Genomic DNA, 17798 nt, shown 5'->3' on the forward strand with positions numbered 1-17798 from the left:
CGACTTTTGATTACTGAGTTATCGCGGATTAAATAAAAGAATTATTTTGACTTTAATTGCTCATAACTCCATTAAAAATTGTCGTATCGTATAATTTAAAAAAGAGATTTTTAAAGCTGAAACTTTACTCTATCAAGATATATTTATATTGTTGGTAATAAAGTAATTGCGGTTTTTACTGATAGATGTCTTTTAAAAAAACGCGATGACTTTTTACTTAACCTAATATATTATAGAAAAATATATAGATGCTGGGTCTATCTTATATGTATATGTGCAGAGATATAAAAAAACCAATAGTTTAGAGATATTTTATATTTTATTTTGGCAAAAAAATATGTATGCAAAATAGATAATTTTTAAAATAAGCAACTATGTGTTTTCTTTCCACTAATTGATTCATCTCATTATTCTGTCCATAAAAATATTAAAGTACGATTATCAAGAAATTAATGGTTTAAGAGTTATTTAATATTATATAATCAAAAAACTTTATCCAAAGTAATCTAAAATTAACTTAATTTTAAACTTATTTTTATAAAATTTTAAAATTCACAAATATAGTCCTTTCGTACAAATATTTATAAATTAACTATAGATAGAAACCGATCTTATTTAACATTTTATGTCAATATGTGCCGGAATATAAAGTATAAAATATCTCTTAAATTATTGGTTTTTTATATCTCTACCACCCTATTACTTTTGTATGCAAAATAATTAGAGGAGTATATTACGTAAAAGAAATTACACAATTCCATTTATAAAAGTGGAGGTGACTTTCATATCTCTACACTTAGAAGAAAGACATGACTAAAACACGTCTCCTTTGAAATTATTCCATTTTCATCTGAAACATTTTTTCCTATCTCCAAAATTATGGGTGTTATTTGGGTGGCCGGTCTTACATGATTCACTCCATATATATATTTTATTATACATACTATATATACGATGTTTTCGGATTAAACCGCTAAACCTTAAAATATGAATTCATAATCTCAAAACAAACAAACATTTTCCTCTGGAAAGCAAACGCTTCGTTTAAGAGATATTTACTTCTGAAGTTATGTAGAACTGTAGGAATGAATAATGTCGAAATAAGGTCTATCCTCTTTATTGCTTTACAATAATAAAAATTTAATTATTAAATGTTTTATTCAAAATGATGACCTTCAGCCCGGAGACAGGCATTACATCTATCGATGAGAGTGGCTGACATTGTGCGTCTGTAATTTCTTCGCACGCTTGCACAATTCTTCGTTTTTAATTGAACATTATTAACAGGCACTTTTTGCATACACTTTTTGCTTTGCAGAGTACTCCACAAAAAAATCTAGTGGTGTTAAATCCGGTGAACGCGGAGGCCAAGCGACCGATCCATCTTCCAAGAAAATGAATATTAAGCCACTATCGAGGACCTCTGCTGTAGTGAGCAGGACAGTCATCCAATTGAAACCAGGAATTCATTCTCGTATTCAAAGGAATATTTTTCAAAAGGTCATAAAGTTCATTGTTTATAAATGCGAAAAATCCGTTCGTATTCAAGCGAGCTGGTAGAAAATGGGATCTAATTAAAATATTACTCATTATGCCTAACTATACATTACACTGAAAATGTTTGTCTATCCATATTGGAAATGTTATGGATTCTCATGTGATCAAACATGACTATTTCTTTGATTGAGAATATTTTGCCTGGTAAATATGGCCTCATCTGTCCACAAAATGTTTTATGAAAACTGTGGATCGTTATCTGTTTGGTTTAAAAACCAATCGCAAAATGCTCTCCTGCGTGGCATATCAGCAATATCCAGTAATAAATGCTGGACACGTTGGTAGTATGGATGACGCCCATCGGCCGAAAATGCCTTCCATATGACTGTACATATGTACATATCATGTATTATTTTTTTAAATGTGAAATTTGAAATATAACTATTTGATATATAACTATTTGATGGATATATATTATGAGAAATTAATTTTATTTGAATTAATAATTTCGTTCGAACATTACAAACTCAATATCTTTTTAATAATAAAACAATGTAAATAGAAAGAGAAAAACTTAGTAAAGTTAGTATATTTTTTAAAATTCAATATAATTTGTATATTTTGACCTTTCCTTAAAAAGTTGTATATACTGATATTGCTGTAGAAGTTTATGTTTAAAAATCTGACTCTTTGAAAGTGCTGGATAACATTTCAATTTATTTTAATAAAAAGTTTAATATTAGAACTCAATGGAAATAACGATCTTAATGAAAATAAATAAGTTATGACTAATTTTTGTACAATAGAAATGAAAAATAGGCATCTTTGGAATCCTATTTTCTAAAGTTTTTAATCGCTTTTTTTGAAACTTATTGGAAACTTTCCGGAACTCTTTAGGGAAGAGTCAGAACTTTGCCAATTATATTCTGAAAATAGAGCGCCAATTTCACATCGAGACGGAAGGGGCAGAGGGTACTCGTTCGACAATATCGTCGTGATGCTAGCCTCTGTTTTCTTGTTGCATCAACTAGCCATGACCTGCCACAATGAGCAGGTCGTTAAGCGCTGTAGGGTTGGATTGGCTGCATGACAATTCCGACAGTGACGATTGTTAGAGATACACGTTTGTTCTCGCAACGAAAAAAAGCCTGTCCGCGGGGAAAAAGATATTCTAATCACTACGCTTGGAAACATCGCGTCCAATGTATCAACTCGCCGATAAGATACAACCGAATCAACTGGTTTTGTTATAGTTTCAACAGAAAAAAAGAGCAGAGTAAAAATGCGCTCAATATTAAAAAGTGTAACTTGTTCTTTTTGTTTTTTTTTCCTGCAAATTTTATTTATAAAAATAGTTTTATCAATTTTGTTAAAATTTGTAGTGTTTTCATATATTCCCTTAGGAATATTTCAAAAGTAACATTTTACAAAAGCGGCGTGACATTTTTTTTGTAAGGGAAAGTAGTTTCATTTTGTATTGAAGAATTGTGTTCTTTTAATATTTGGGTTTATATTTGTTAAAATATCTTCGTTAGATGTATTATATGTTTGCAGTGCAATTGCCAAAAGGTATTTCAACAAATATATATAAAGTATATATTTGAATCGCCCGATGTTGACTTTATGAGATAACGTGCATTTTGAAAGACGCGGTTGATTTTAATTAGCAAGATAATAACTGTGTATTTCAATTATTTTAATTGAACCATCGCGGCAAATTTATTGTATGCTGTACACTTACTGTCGGAACGTTTTACCATGGACACGACGTGTAAACGTTTGCACGACGACCTTCACAACCATTCACCCAAAGTAAACCTATGATATTCATTAATATTAATATAATCATAACAAACATAGAATTAATATAATGCGATGTATTATTGAATATGTATCCCGTAATGATTTCTTATGTTCCGAAAGTTATCATTATAACCAATTGATATTTTTGATTGTTTAAATTTTATTACCGTATTACATTAATGAATGTAGGTTTTTAAGGCATTGAACACATTTTATTTAAAAAAAAATATATTGAATTATAAAAATTTTTAGAGATTTTTTATCGAGAAAATCTCTACAAAGTATATTGACGTTACATAATAATTGTTTTAAATCAATTTTGTAAAAGAGATTAAGAGAGATGTTTCTTTTCTCTCTCTACTTGCATATAAAATCTTCTAGGAAGAGATTGGCTTTATGAATAATATTTGAATAAGTAGAATTGATTCAAGTAAAATTAATTTTTTTCTGCACATATAGAATAAATCCATTCGTTCGTCTTTACTTTTAGAATCACTGCGTGATTACAATGGACTTTCATCGGACCTTTATAAATCCTCGAATTATGACAAGCTCGCGTTGTCGCTCCTGTCACCGCTGCCGAACGAGCAGGACTTCGCCATCAATGTCTGCACCCTTTTGTCGAATGAGGGCAAACACACCCTGCGGCTCGACAAGTATCCTCGTCTGGTGAACATCCTCTTGGCGCACGCCGGTGTCTTTGACTCTCCTGGCACGCGGCAACTCTTCATCGAGGTGTACTCGCGTATTCGTAACTATTCCATTAATTCCTTCTGGTCGGACGTACTCGATTCCCAGGATGTGATAGATCTCACGGACGAGAGGACCTTCATGAAAAAGCCGCCCACCAGTAGTCTGCTGACGTTTTCTAGGCGGAAGACTGTTGAGAAGGAGAAGCAGAGCAAACAAGACGTTATTGCATTGACAACAGAGAACGAGGAACCGACAGTGCCGAATGATGTCGAAGTGGTGAGAAATATGCATATCTTTTGCCTATATGTATACATATAGAGTGTCCCATTTATCTCTCGCATTGAAATCGAAAAGTATAAAAGATACGGAAAAATGTTTCTAATAAAAGGAATGGTTTCGAGAGGGATCTATTTTGATCTTGTTTTTTTTAAGGTGGAAGCGCTAAAAAGAATATGAAGGCCATCTCCACTTTTTTAAATGGAATTGTATAATTTTTTTTCTTAATATGATTTCTCTAATTAGTCTACATGTAAAAATATTAAGATAGAAATATAAAAAAATGACATAGTTTACGAGATATTTTATTTTGGTACACATACTGATATGAAGTATTAAATATTTTATAAACTATTTTCAATATTTCATAATTTAATACTTTTATGAACAGAATAATAAGGTGAATAAATTAGAGTATAGGAAACACATAGTTGCTTATTTAAAAAATCATTTATTTTGCCTACATATTTTTTTTTAAAGCAATTATTTGTTTTGTTTACACCAATTGATTCATATCATTATTCTGCTCATTAAAATATTAAGGTATAATTATCAAAAAATTAGTTTACGATGTATTTAATATTTCATGTCAATATTTGTACCAGAATAAAATATTAAAAAATATAAAATAAATATAAATATCTTGTCAACTATCGATTTTTTTTATATTTTTTTATATAATACTTTTATATGCAGGGATAAATTAGAGGAATCATATTAAGTAAAAAAATTATATAATTTCATTTTAAAAAGTGACCTTCATATCTTTTCGACGTCTCTACATAGAAAAAGAACAGAATACATCCTCCTCGAAAGTGTTCGATTTTTATCTGAAATATTTTTCCGTATCTTTTATACTTTTCAAGATATTTCGATGCAAAGGTTAAACAAGACACACTATGACAGCGTATGTGTATCATGTACACGCACTCACTCACACACACACACACACACACACACTAGACTGTCAAGAAAAAAAAATTTTTTTCATCTAGCTTTTTTCATCGGCTACTTAGCTCAAAAGTTTTCATTTCATGCCAAAAGAACACTTCTAAATTTTTATCAAAAAATATCAAAATTTAGAGATCGTTAGTGAACGATTTTTAAACCAAAGTATCGATTTTTCTTAATACATATTTGATTTGATGCAAAAATGGTTTAATCCGAATTTCAAATGGCACTGTGTATGTTTTTTTGATCGTTGAACACGCTGCAATAGTTTATTTAACCCTACGATATACGCCTTAAGAAATATATCTTGATTAAAAATTATGAAAAAAATGATCAAATTTCGAGATTAAGATCGATTTTAGCAAGGTCCCAAGCGTTCAAATAGGTAGTTACTCCTCTCAAATTATAGATCTGTTTACAGAACAAAATCCAGTTGGAATTTTCCCGGGACCTCCTCCTACAAGGCCTTTAAAAGTTGCATTTAACTGGATTATAAAAGGAAGAAGATTTTTAAGGGTAGAACAAATTTTTTTTCTATTCTTAAAAAAGTTCTAAAGTATATTGATTTGTGATTTTGACATCCTCAAATTAAATGCCTCAATTTAACGATAAAAAACTCTTTAGTAGAAAATAAAATGAGTACCTAATATAAAAAAACATGATTTAATAAATTGAAATAAATTACATATTATATATACATATGTAGTAAATTTTTTTATTTATTTCATTTCCTAATAAAGAATTCTTTATTGTCAAATTGAGGCATTTGATTTGAGGATGTTAAAACCACAAAGGAATATACTTTGTAAAAAAATTTTTTTTGTTCTTCAAAATGTTTTATAATCCAGTTAAATGCAACTTTTAAAGGCCCTGTATATATTATAGAAGGTCCCGGAAAAATTCCAATTGGAAATGAGTACGTAATACAAAAAAATATGATTTAATTAATTGAAATAAACTATATAATATGTAGCTCATTTCAATTAATTAATTTTTTTTTGTGATAAGTATCATTTCATTTTCTAATAAAGAGTTTTTTATTGTCAAATTGAGGCATTTGATTTGAGGAAATTTGATTTGTTAAAATTACAAAGCAATATACTTTAGAACTTGTAAAAAAATTTTTATTCTTAAAAACGTTTCAGTTAAATGCAACTTTTAAAGGCCCTGTAAGAGGTGCCGGGAAAATTTCAACTGGATCTTGTTCTGAGTGAACAGACCTACAATTTGAGAGGAGTAACGACCTATTTGAACGCTTGGAACCTTGCTAAAATCGACCTTGAATTCGAAATTTGATCTTTTTTTCTCATTAATCGGGCTGTATTTCTTAATAAGGCGTATATCGTAGAGTTAAATAAATTATTGCATCGTGTTCAGCAATCAAAAAAAACGTACAGTACCACTTTTAAAATCTGGTTTAAACTATTTTTGCATCAAATCAAACATGTATTAAGAAAAATCGAAACTTTGATTTAAAAATCGTTTACTAACGACCTGTAACTTTTAATATTTTTTGATAAAAATTTAGGGGTATTTTTTTATCATGAAATGGAAGCTTTTGAGCTAAGTGGCCGATTAAAAAAAATTTTTTTTTTTATAGTCTAATGCATATATATACTTATATAGTACACACAGCACACACACGTCAGTGACATGAGTCGTGAAATTGGTAATGACGTCTTGTATAATAACAAGATTTAGGTTTATATCCTAGCTGGAGTGTTATTTTTTTAAGTAAATATCTTGCAACAGTTTAAGATGCGTCTTAGTATCATTATTATTAAATTGATTATTAGTTTAAATCGTAATATTACTATTCCAGCTTTAGAACTGTATTTCAAGCCTGACAAATATATATATATTGTGTATATATACATTATAAATATATATATGTATGTATAATCAGCGTGTAGAGTTTACATGAATTGAAATCAAGATATTTACTATTTGAAAAAACACTGAAAAACATGAAATTTTTAAGGATTTTTTTTACTCTCGAAAATTGGGGAGACTTTTATGGAATTTTATTGGTATTTAGGGAAATTTTTGAAATTTTATACTTATAAATTGAAAGGACGCCGCACAAACCTTATGAAAATTGAATTTCGAATTGGCTGAAAATGTATGTTATATTGTAGATCTTATAGTTCTGATAAAACGGGCTAATATTACAATATCTTATTTTCAACGAGTTAAGTGCATTCTTACGTCTTTAATTGCATTTATGTATATTTTTTTAAAAGTTTTTTTAAAGTAAAAAGTCATAAGGATAATATTGACTTGATTGCTTATCACAAATCGGAAAGCTTATTGTGAGTCCCCTTGCTTCTCACAAATCGAGATGGGTGTTTATTGCGAATCTCTTGTCTTTCGCAAATTGTGACGCTTGATTCGTAAAATCCGGACCACGGAGACTCGTGAAAATTCAATATAAAGATAGTTCTAAGAATAGAGGAGGTGGTAGAAAGACCGCGTTTCAGATTATTATACATCTTTGACTCGCGGGAATAATCTCGCGTATTGTAACACAAATAAACACGCTTGAATCGAATCGAACAGAAAACATCCAACAAGTGTGCTAAATCTCAACAATTAAGCATCTCGATTTGTGAGGGGCAATCAAATTAATACTATCCTTATAACTTTTTACTTAAAAATGTAGAGAAAGTGCACATAATGACATAGGAATATATCATACTTACGTTGAAAATAAAATTAATTAAATGTTAATTAAATGTAAAATAAAATATTGTAGAATTAGCCCATTTTGAAATGTTACGCTTTATAGAAATCAATCTTCATTATAGAGAATCGTGTCTGTGGAAACTTTTTATCAGGACAAGATCTACAATGTATCAAATTTTCTGCCAATTTCACCGAAATTCAATTTTAATAAAATTTGTACGGGCTTCTTTTATCTCTTTCAGAAAACATTATTTCTTTTATCAATTTTTTTGATAATGCAAAATGTCAATATCGATTAATGATAAGTATAGATAGTATCCGCGTATATTTACGTACGAGTATATTCTCGCGTGTCTCGCGACTTTAAAAAGAATCACGATGACAGTAGGAGATAGTACACAATAGAACAAAATAGTTTATCTAATACTATTGTAGTAGGTCTTCTTCTCTATCCTATACAACAAAATTTTTTAAAAATCAGGATGAATGAGAGTCTGTCTATTCTATACGTTTTATGGAAACAGAAAAGACTAGATATAGTTGCAATTCTTGTTTTCTATATGGAAAAAATAATGTGATATTAACAGCACTGGTTTAATTAAAAATAAACATGTCGATTTAATAATAGTATTAGGAGTTGATTTAGTTTCGAGAGTTTTTTTTTCTCCAAAACTGATTTATTTAAATAACATATTACATTTAATAACTGTTGTACGATTAACATTTAATTTTTTCTGATGTGTATTGTGCTGGATTTTCATCCAATAATGCTTGCAAATCTACATTTTCCAGCTTTTATTGTTAACATTGAAATCATCACTTTTAAATCGATAGAACTAATATTTACATGTCTTAATTGATGGAGCAATATCACCATAAGTTTCCATCAGAATTCCATGACCTTCAGCCACCGTTTTTCTTTTGATCAGAAAACAAAAGTAATGTCGAAAACGCTCTTTAGGAAGCTCCATTTTTTTTAAATAATATAATAAGCACGATCTTTACTGCGTCTATTGTAAGTAAATGATTAAATATCGTAGAGTAATATTAAAGCATTAAGAAATAATAGCTGTGATTGGGATGTTTCTGCTTTAATACTGATATTAAACACCATTTCTTACAAAACCCTCAAAACTAAATCACACTCCTAATATTAATGAAACAAATATGGTATGCTCTTGTTTTAATAAAATATTATTTATTTGATTAATACTGTCATCGAATTAACAAGATTAGTTTCATTTAGTTTGCTGCTCGGCTAAATTATGCTGTTAATATAACATAACTTTTTTGTGTATTATTGTACAATTTATAATATACAGTTCGTTTTTGTGTTACTTTTAAAGTTGCATTTAAAAGTTCTCTAATTTTACTTGGAATTTTAAATAAAAGTCCTCTAGTCTCGGAAATTTTTTACAAAATTTTAGTAAGTAGTGTAAAAATTGAACTTAATTTAGAGCCTCTTCATTACCAATGATGTAATATGAACTCTAAAAAATTTGACAATTTTTTCCTTGTTCTCATGAACCTAAACACCGTTTGTTATGTATATTGCAGATACTTCCAGATTGCCCACGGCTAGATTTACTTGTCTTGCACTCGGACGAGAATCTGAAAGATCAGAATCAGAATTCTATCAAGTTCGAGGAGGAAGACAAGGATCTGTTCTGCGTCGGCCGGACATTAGGTACACAGGATCCGTACGGGCAGCGCGTGCTACAAATCGCCTCGATCTTACGGAATCTTAGCTTTACGCCGGAGAACGCGACGGTGTTAGGCAGGAACCGGTGTTTCCTGCGATTCGTGCTGCTGTGCGTGAGAGCGAGGTGGAGCAATTTGCATCAGCTCGGCTTCGATATACTAGGGAACATAGCGAACGAAGTTATTTTAAAGGAAGCCGGCGAGAGGATAACGAATGTTGTCCTAACGTGCGTGGCCAAGGGAATTGAGTCCCAGGATAGGTTTATTGTTATATCCTGTCTGGAGGTGCTCAACAAGATTAGTCAGCAAGACAGTAACGAAGAAATTGTCACATTTGGTCTGGCAGACAATGTATATGAACTTATATGCAGGCAAGTGTATATTATATGTATATGTATATTTATATAATCTTTTCATTCGGCAGTGTATTGCAAGAATCAATGAATTTTTAGAAATTTCTGTTAATTGAAACAAATCATAAAATGTAATTCCTAATGAAAAAGATTGTAATTGAATATTTTGAGCAAATATTTTGGCGATATTTTTTCACATAAAGTCAAATTACGTGTATAAAAGAGAGAGATGTTTCATTAAAAATAAAAGTTTGTGTTATGTTAAAAACAAATTTTTTTGTTTCAATTTAAAACTCAATAAGAAAACTGTTGTATACAAATAATTGTAATATTCAGTAATTTTCTGAAAACTTACACAATTACGATACCTTTTATCAGTACTATTGATAATGTGAGTATTTTTAATGCATTGCGTCGTTGCAAAGCGTGTGAAATTTCGTTGTGTCTACTTGCAGATTTCTAGCTCTAAGTGACATAGCTCTCTTAGTGTACACTTTGGAATGTCTGTACGCTTTAACGTCGCTGGGTGAGAGACCATGCACGAGCGTCGCGCGGGTCCGCGGTGCCATCGATACCTTGGTCGCCCTCGTCACTGTAGAGGCGCAGAGCTATGGTCCGAAGGCTTGTATTCTTATGCGAGTTGTTGAGACGGTGTCAACAGTAGCGACACAGCAGAACACCACAGGTCAAAGTTCTGTCCCCGTCTCTCCTGCCACACCAGCTACAACGACTGCGTCCGCGTCCACTCCGTCTACGCCGGCAACGATTACTACGACACCAGCACCTGCCAGTCCAGCGTCTTCTCGACCTACGACTCCCGCCGCGACCTCGACCAAGTCGACAACGCACAGTACGTGATCGAAATTTTTTTCGCTTCTTGTTCATGAAGTCGTATATTCTTCTTTTTTCTACATTTCTGTTTCTTCACTTCTGTTTATTTAGAAGTGGTGGAGACAGCTAACGCGATTCAACAACAAAATGCGCATCAGCAGATTATTCAAGAGAACGAGCAGTTCGCTCTAGGATGGGTGAAAGCGACTTTTGAACTCACACCCGGTGTACGCATTGAACAGGAGGAATTGTATAAAAAGTATCTTGGCTGCTGCACGAAGATTGGTAGACGAGGCGTAATAGCACCACTACATTTTCCCAGATGCGTCAGGTGATTACTTCGAGACATAAATCATCATCACAATCCTTGTTGTCGCATTAATATACGTTTGTTTTAATAAACGTTGTATTGTCTGTAAACAGATCCGTTTTCGGTAATATCGTGGGACCGAATCCGTTGAAGGGCGAAAATACCGGTACCCAGTATTACGAAGGCATCCGAGTACGGGCCACACCCGCGCCGATCACTTATCCGAGCCAAACTATCGCTGCTGTCGCGACTAATACACCCCCGATTCCGCCGGTCAACACTACTCCAGTAAAGGTGCTTCCCGTTCAACAGCGTACAGTCAAGAATATAAGTCCCGCACCCGATAGCACGGCCGTTCCCCAGGTCGATAGTCCCGCCGCGTCGTCCGGGACGCAAACGACCTCCACTCCCGCGTCTCCCATCCTCAAGGCCCAATTGTCCGCACCGCCGAAACCCCCGTCCAACAACACCTCGAGCCAGTCCCAAAATCCAGTGACCAAGGTTGATTCTAAAAGTCAGGTGGGTCCGAATCCTAGTTCTCTCTCTATACCATTCTCTGCCATTCTCGTTTATGACCTTGGTTCTCACTTTGGTTGTATTGTAGCTTCGTAATGCTATTCTTATTGTTGGTTTTCCCTTTTAACACGTGCTAGAGATACTTCCTTGTAACACAGAGGTGAGAGAGTTCTTTTTGCATGCCTCGTGAATCCTCAATTTAGCGTTCTGTGATCGCCGAAAGAGTAGATGAGAGAGATGTAGATAAGTAGAGTAATTATAAGAGTAATGTTTGTTTTATTGTTTTTTTACGAAAAATTTCAGTTTGTTTGATAAATTATTTATTATTATATAAAATTTTATGTAGGATGAAATACTACATATTTTCTATTCGTAATCATTGCTGCGGTTATGGAAAATATCGACCAGAATTATTTCCAAGGAATCAATATATGTCTGTGATTCACACGCTTGTCAAACGCTTCTTCCGACTACGTAAACAGTAGCTACGCTATAATATACGAGATATATCGCAGCATGTGCTCATGTAAACGCTTGAACTATACTTTCCGATGCTGTAATTCGCTGTGGTGGTTGAAATTTGTATGTTGCCTCCTTGTCGATTAGGTATCAGTATCGCATCCGCATCTGAGTCAAGCGTTGCTAGCAAGCGGCTCCCAAACGCCGCCGCAGCAGCAGCCGCAATCGCAGCCACAGTTACAATGTGTCCAGGTAGTTGCTAAAGAAGATAATCGAAGTGGCACTACGTCGAGTTCCATAATAAAAAGCCTATTGGCTACTAAGGTAACAGTCAGCAGCGACTGCATGCCCAGTGCTGCTGCGACTTGTGTGTCTACCCCTACTGCCTGCGTAACAAACACTACTGCTAGCATCGCATCCAGCATCAGTGCCAATCAGCTAATAACCAGCAACCAGGTATCATTGTTGTATATTAACAAAAATAAGTAGTTCACTTTTTTGAAGTTTTTCTATTTTTGTCTGGAAAGTACTAAAGAAAAAGTACTCGAAATCTTGAGAGTTTCGTTCCCTTTGTATTTTTATGATTTATTACAATATCCGAAGGATATATAATAAGAAAATATATTAAGTATATTTAAAATTAATTACATATGTAGTACATAACGTAATTTAAGATGAAGGAACTACTATATAAATTATCACATACATGTGAATTGTAATTGTCTTATTGTATACGCAAGATAAATTTTAATTTTATTTGCTTAACTATTATAGAATCTGTTAGAAATATTACAAGAATCTTGCATCAAACTACTTTTCTATTTTTAATAAATTATTACAGACTAACTATGCAGGAATATATAATAGATTATTATTTACGTTTTTTTTTAATACTACTTGTCAAAATGTTTGCTTATGATGTAGTGTTGGTTGATGTATTCAAACTTTGTTATGTATTTCTTTGTTCTTTTGGAATACGAATTTAGACCAGAGAATGTCCTCTCTCCTTCCTTTCTTGACGAATATATATTACAATAAAAAAGCCATTAGCAATATTTAACAGAGTGTTATTCTAAAATTTAAATAAAAGTATTCGTAATATCAAGTACTAACAACAGCATGGTTTTTGATTGGTGAATTCGATTGTTCTTTTGATATTTATTCTATCACAAATATAATAAAATCGTTGCGAGCGCGTGAAAAGTGACACAATTATGGGAAAAAACTTGAAAACATTGATCCCCGATTAATATTATTACGGATATTTTCTAGGTTGCCCAACGTCAGCAACAACAGAGATTACTGCAGCAACAGATGACGAGTATAATACAGCCCGCTGCACCTGCGGCTACCCCGGCCACAATACTCCCAAAGACTCTCATCAACACTAAGCAGAAATCGGCAATCACACCCATTCCTGCCAAAAAGATACAAAGGCTCAATGGGGCCAAATTCGTTGTGACTAATAACTGTGAGAAGGTATGTAATGATTGCTGTTACAAGTTCACAGCTTGACAAACCTTGCAAAATATCTTATTATTTCAAACATCTCACATGTTCTAGACTGAGATAAACGATAACGATAATACTAATCAAATTATCACGTCCACGGCTATGGTGGTGAATCCGACTGAAAACCACATATCCTCACCGGCAAAGCTCTGTCGTCCGCCCTTGACGACGGTCAACGTCGCCACCGCTACACCGAACAAAACAAATCAACGCATGACATGCACTTCCATCGCCGAGGATTCGGACTCTACCAATAATTCTTTAGCGTCGAGCAGCGGTATCGGTGGTAGTAGAGACTGTTCCTTCAGGGTCGAAGAGGAGAACATGCCGACAAGTTTCGAAGGTATTCTACTTAATGGCGCGCCGACAAGCAACAATATGGATATCGACGCGCAGGAGGACGGCTCATCCAAAGATTCATCGAGCGTGGGCTCGAAAGACAAGCCGTTACAGAGTATGATGTTGGTGGACTTGCTCGAGAGGAAGGTTGATAAAGAACCGATTCTGAATGGTGTACTCAGCAAGAATTCAATTAACGAGAAAGAGATGGATTTGGTAGAGAATCACATCAAGAAGGTATTAAAAGAATCTCCTGCTGAAATGAAAATAAAGCCCGAGATAGAGAGCGGCAATGTTATACAGAACGAAGTGTCCGAGGATACTCTAATCGAAGCACCACGAGGAATCAAGAGATCAGCTAGTGAGTCAGATGAGCTAGATATCAAAAAGCCAAAGTATTCCAATGGCACAATGTCTCCTGATCCAGCGGTCGATTCGACCACAGCTGAATCTACGGTATCGAGCATAAAATCCGAGGATGACGATAAGGACAGCGAAAAAGCAACTGTCTCTTCCACTGCGGCAAATCTGTATGCTGCTCTGGCAGCAGACTGCATAGAAGATGAAATCGATTTGGAAGAACAAATGAACGTTAACAAGGATACAATAAAGGAAGAAACATCAGCGATGGCGACAGCACCGACGACAGCGACCATAACAGGGACGGCAATAACGACAGCAACGGCAACAGTACCGATGGTAGCGACGGCGACGGTGGCGATGGCAACAGCGTCTTCAACTTCTCTTCCTCCTCCTCTTCATGTAAAGACGGAAACAACACCAGTTCTTGTGAAAGAAGAGCCACCGACACTACACATTAAGGAAGAATCTCATATATTCATCAATCAAATTGCAAGCATGAGTCAAGCGTCGCAGCCGCAACCGTCGCTTCAGCAACAACAGCAACAACTTATAGTTACAGCGCCTAGGCAGATAGTCGTGCAGCAAACGATCCCGTCGAGCAATCAAGTGATTATTCCTACCACCTCGGTAAAGGGCAGGCCACCTCCACAACAACCGCAAGTGCTTTTACAGCAGAGCGCGGGCGGACAGTTGCAATACGTAGTGTCAGGCGGTGTACCTGGTCAAAACTATGTACTGGCACAACCACAGACGGCCTTGGTGCAGGGTCAAGCGCAAACCGTCCTCGTAGCGCAGACAACACAGCAACAGGGGACTGGTACTAAGACAATTATTATATTGCAACCGCAGGCCACTGCGCAACCGACCCCTCAAAAGATGGTGGCAGTGACGCCGCAAGGACAGCAGGTGGTCGTGACACAGGTTCCTCGTCCGATTCTACAGAGTCCGGCGCTTGGCAACATTCCACCACCTCTTGTACCCACATCCGCCACTATCCCACAGGCCTCCATTATAGTCAACAGCTCGGTAGCGCAGACCAATTCAAACACTGTGACCGTCACAATCCCAGCGATGGCTCAGCAAACTCCAGTATCCACCAGCGTGCCGTCCAGAGTGGTGACGCCTACTCCGGCGTCCACGCCGCCGCCCACTAGGCCCACAACTCCGCATCAGGCAGCGGCTACTCATGGTGTGTCTACTGTCAAGTCGTCACCCGCTACCAAGATCGTGAAGACGGTAAGTTCATCGACCTCCACTGAGCCTGAGTCAAAACCCTCTACAAGCCAACAGCAGCAGCAACAGCAACAGCAGACGCCACAGCTAATACAGGAGAACAAAACCATTACGATTAAAATCGATCCTAACGCTTACCTGTGCGAGTGGCGGGGCTGTCTTAGGTAAGTTCAAAGATAAATTTTTGAAATCAATTTTATTAAACAATTTTGTAAAAGCTGTCGAATAAAGTACAGTTATATTTATGAGATGTTGTGAATTTTAATGAAAAATATCTCAAATAATTTTAGACAATTTAAAACACCGCATGAAGTTTATCTTCACGTTTGCGAAGCCCACTGTCCAAGTGGTGGTGAGGAGATATTGTGTCTATGGGCGAGCTGTGATGCTCTTAAGAGACGCAAGTTCTCGTTAATGACGCATCTCTATGATAGGCATTGTAATGCGGACGTAAGTAATCTTGCATTTCACTATTCGTGATTTTTTTTTATTGAATGATGAAAATTATATCGATACTTGATATCATGAGATTTTACAATCGCAATTCGCATTTTTCTCTCTTCAGACAATGTCAATGAGGAGGAAACAGTTGACAGTGACGGGTAAAACTGAAGTCTCTACGTCTACGCCTCCGACTCCACATCATCCTGGATACGCACCCAACGCGGCATTCCATGCTATTAAACGGCATGCTCTGGAATTCGTTAATCCTAAAGAGCTAATGGTAAATTTTTTTTAATGTTTTAAAATTCTGAAACTATTATTTGAGAATACAGAATTAAATTTTACTGCTTTGTTTGTTTTCCACACGTATTTAATATTAATACGTAATATTATTGTACGTTGACCCTGCCATACGATGGAATTAAATTTCGACACGTCTACTGAGAATTAATTTTAATTTATAGTCAAATCTTTTGCACTAAAATTGATAATCCAGACGGACTTTAAATGTACATGAAGAAACACAAATTCTGAAAATGTAAATATGTACGGGAATTTTACAAAATTTGTTTATTGTCATTTTACTTGATTTATTTTATACTTTATTTTGTCAAATACTACTAGGAACTGCTGAGAAACTTCGGCACGCTCACTAATGCTTACAAGTGACCATCTAAACATAATCTGTATAATTGATCATATTTAAATTTTTTCTATCTTAGAAATTTGCTTAAAATAAAAATTTACAAATAACATTTTTCAAAAACTTTTTTACTATAGCATTTTGGATCGCAAATTTTTGGATACTCTGTACATACTATGACAATTTTGGTACAGTATAAAAATAATTTGATTGGAAACAAGACCGTCTATATAAATATTAAAACTTTAAATACAAAGCGGCTTCCCGGTCCGAGTGTTAAGATGTTGAACTACTATCTAATATACATTCAATTAAATTGAATTAATATTTCAGAAATAAATTGAGAGCCGATGAAATTATCGGATTCACACAATCAATCTGAAACAAATAATCCCCCCAAATTCTCCCAAATCTTAAAAAACTGTAATAAACTGTCTCGGTAGTCTAAAGGCTCAGGACGCTCGCACGGAATGCAAGAGATCCGGGTTCGACTCCCGGCCGAGGCAATATTTTTCGCAATAAGTTTATTACAGTTTTTTAGTAGTTCAACATCTTAACACTCGGACCGGGAAGGCGCTTTGTATTTAAAGTTTTAATATAAAAATAATTGATATAAATATATTAATCAGGGAATGGAAAGTTACTTTTTAAAAGAGTAACAAGTTACTCGTTACAGTTACTCGTTACCGTAGAAAAAGTAACGTAGTTACCAGTAAAGTTATCAAAAAACTAACTTGTAACTGTAACTTCATTACAAGTAACGAGTTACTTTCCCGATATATGGATATAGATATAAATATACCTATATAACATACCGGGTGTTTTAGATCACTTGTATCACCCTTTTATTTTCGCAGACTAAGATCCAATCGTAAAAGTGTTCAGACAGACAAAAGTTGTAAGGTTTAAAAAGATCTATTTATTGATCTTATCAGTTTGACCTTAGGTGGCATCGCCAAGGTCAGGTCAAGGTCATGTTGATTATTTTAAATGGAATACCTTTGATTTTTTATTCCAGAATTTAATAGGCGATGTCGAGAGCTTTCCAAAACACTATAATAAAGTTATTTTTCAGTAAAATACTTTTCAAGTTATAAGATATGAAAGTTACAGTACCGTCGGCATTAGCATTACGCGTAGTATCCGACCAACACGACGATTAAAATCTCTTGAATATTGTTCAGGATCA

The 17798-nt window shown here is 34.4% G+C and overlaps 1 protein-coding gene across 8 annotated transcripts in view; it reads left to right on the forward strand.

Annotated features, from left to right (window-relative positions):
- LOC108754319 (AT-rich interactive domain-containing protein 2) overlaps positions 1-17798 on the forward strand; it is a 110864-nt gene that overhangs the window by 88193 nt on the left and 4873 nt on the right. For 5 of the 8 annotated variants that reach the window (XM_018496535.1, XM_018496536.1, XM_018496537.1 and 2 more), the window contains 10 exons: positions 3791-4269; positions 9463-9977; positions 10415-10809; positions 10902-11121; positions 11214-11619; positions 12223-12531; positions 13348-13554; positions 13639-15686; positions 15813-15972; positions 16088-16246. In XM_018496535.1, the coding sequence (XP_018352037.1) occupies positions 3791-4269; positions 9463-9977; positions 10415-10809; positions 10902-11121; positions 11214-11619; positions 12223-12531; positions 13348-13554; positions 13639-15686; positions 15813-15972; positions 16088-16246 (4898 nt within the window). The remainder of the gene's footprint in view (positions 1-3790; positions 4270-9462; positions 9978-10414; positions 10810-10901; positions 11122-11213; positions 11620-12222; positions 12532-13347; positions 13555-13638; positions 15687-15812; positions 15973-16087; positions 16247-17798) is intronic. The other 3 variants (XM_018496538.1, XM_018496539.1, XM_018496541.1) reach the window with 3 other exon arrangements.

The sequence above is a fragment of the Trachymyrmex septentrionalis genome, unplaced genomic scaffold (assembly GCF_001594115.1).
Source record: "Trachymyrmex septentrionalis isolate Tsep2-gDNA-1 unplaced genomic scaffold, Tsep1.0 scaffold79, whole genome shotgun sequence".
Classification (NCBI taxonomy): Eukaryota; Metazoa; Arthropoda; class Insecta; order Hymenoptera; family Formicidae; genus Trachymyrmex; species Trachymyrmex septentrionalis.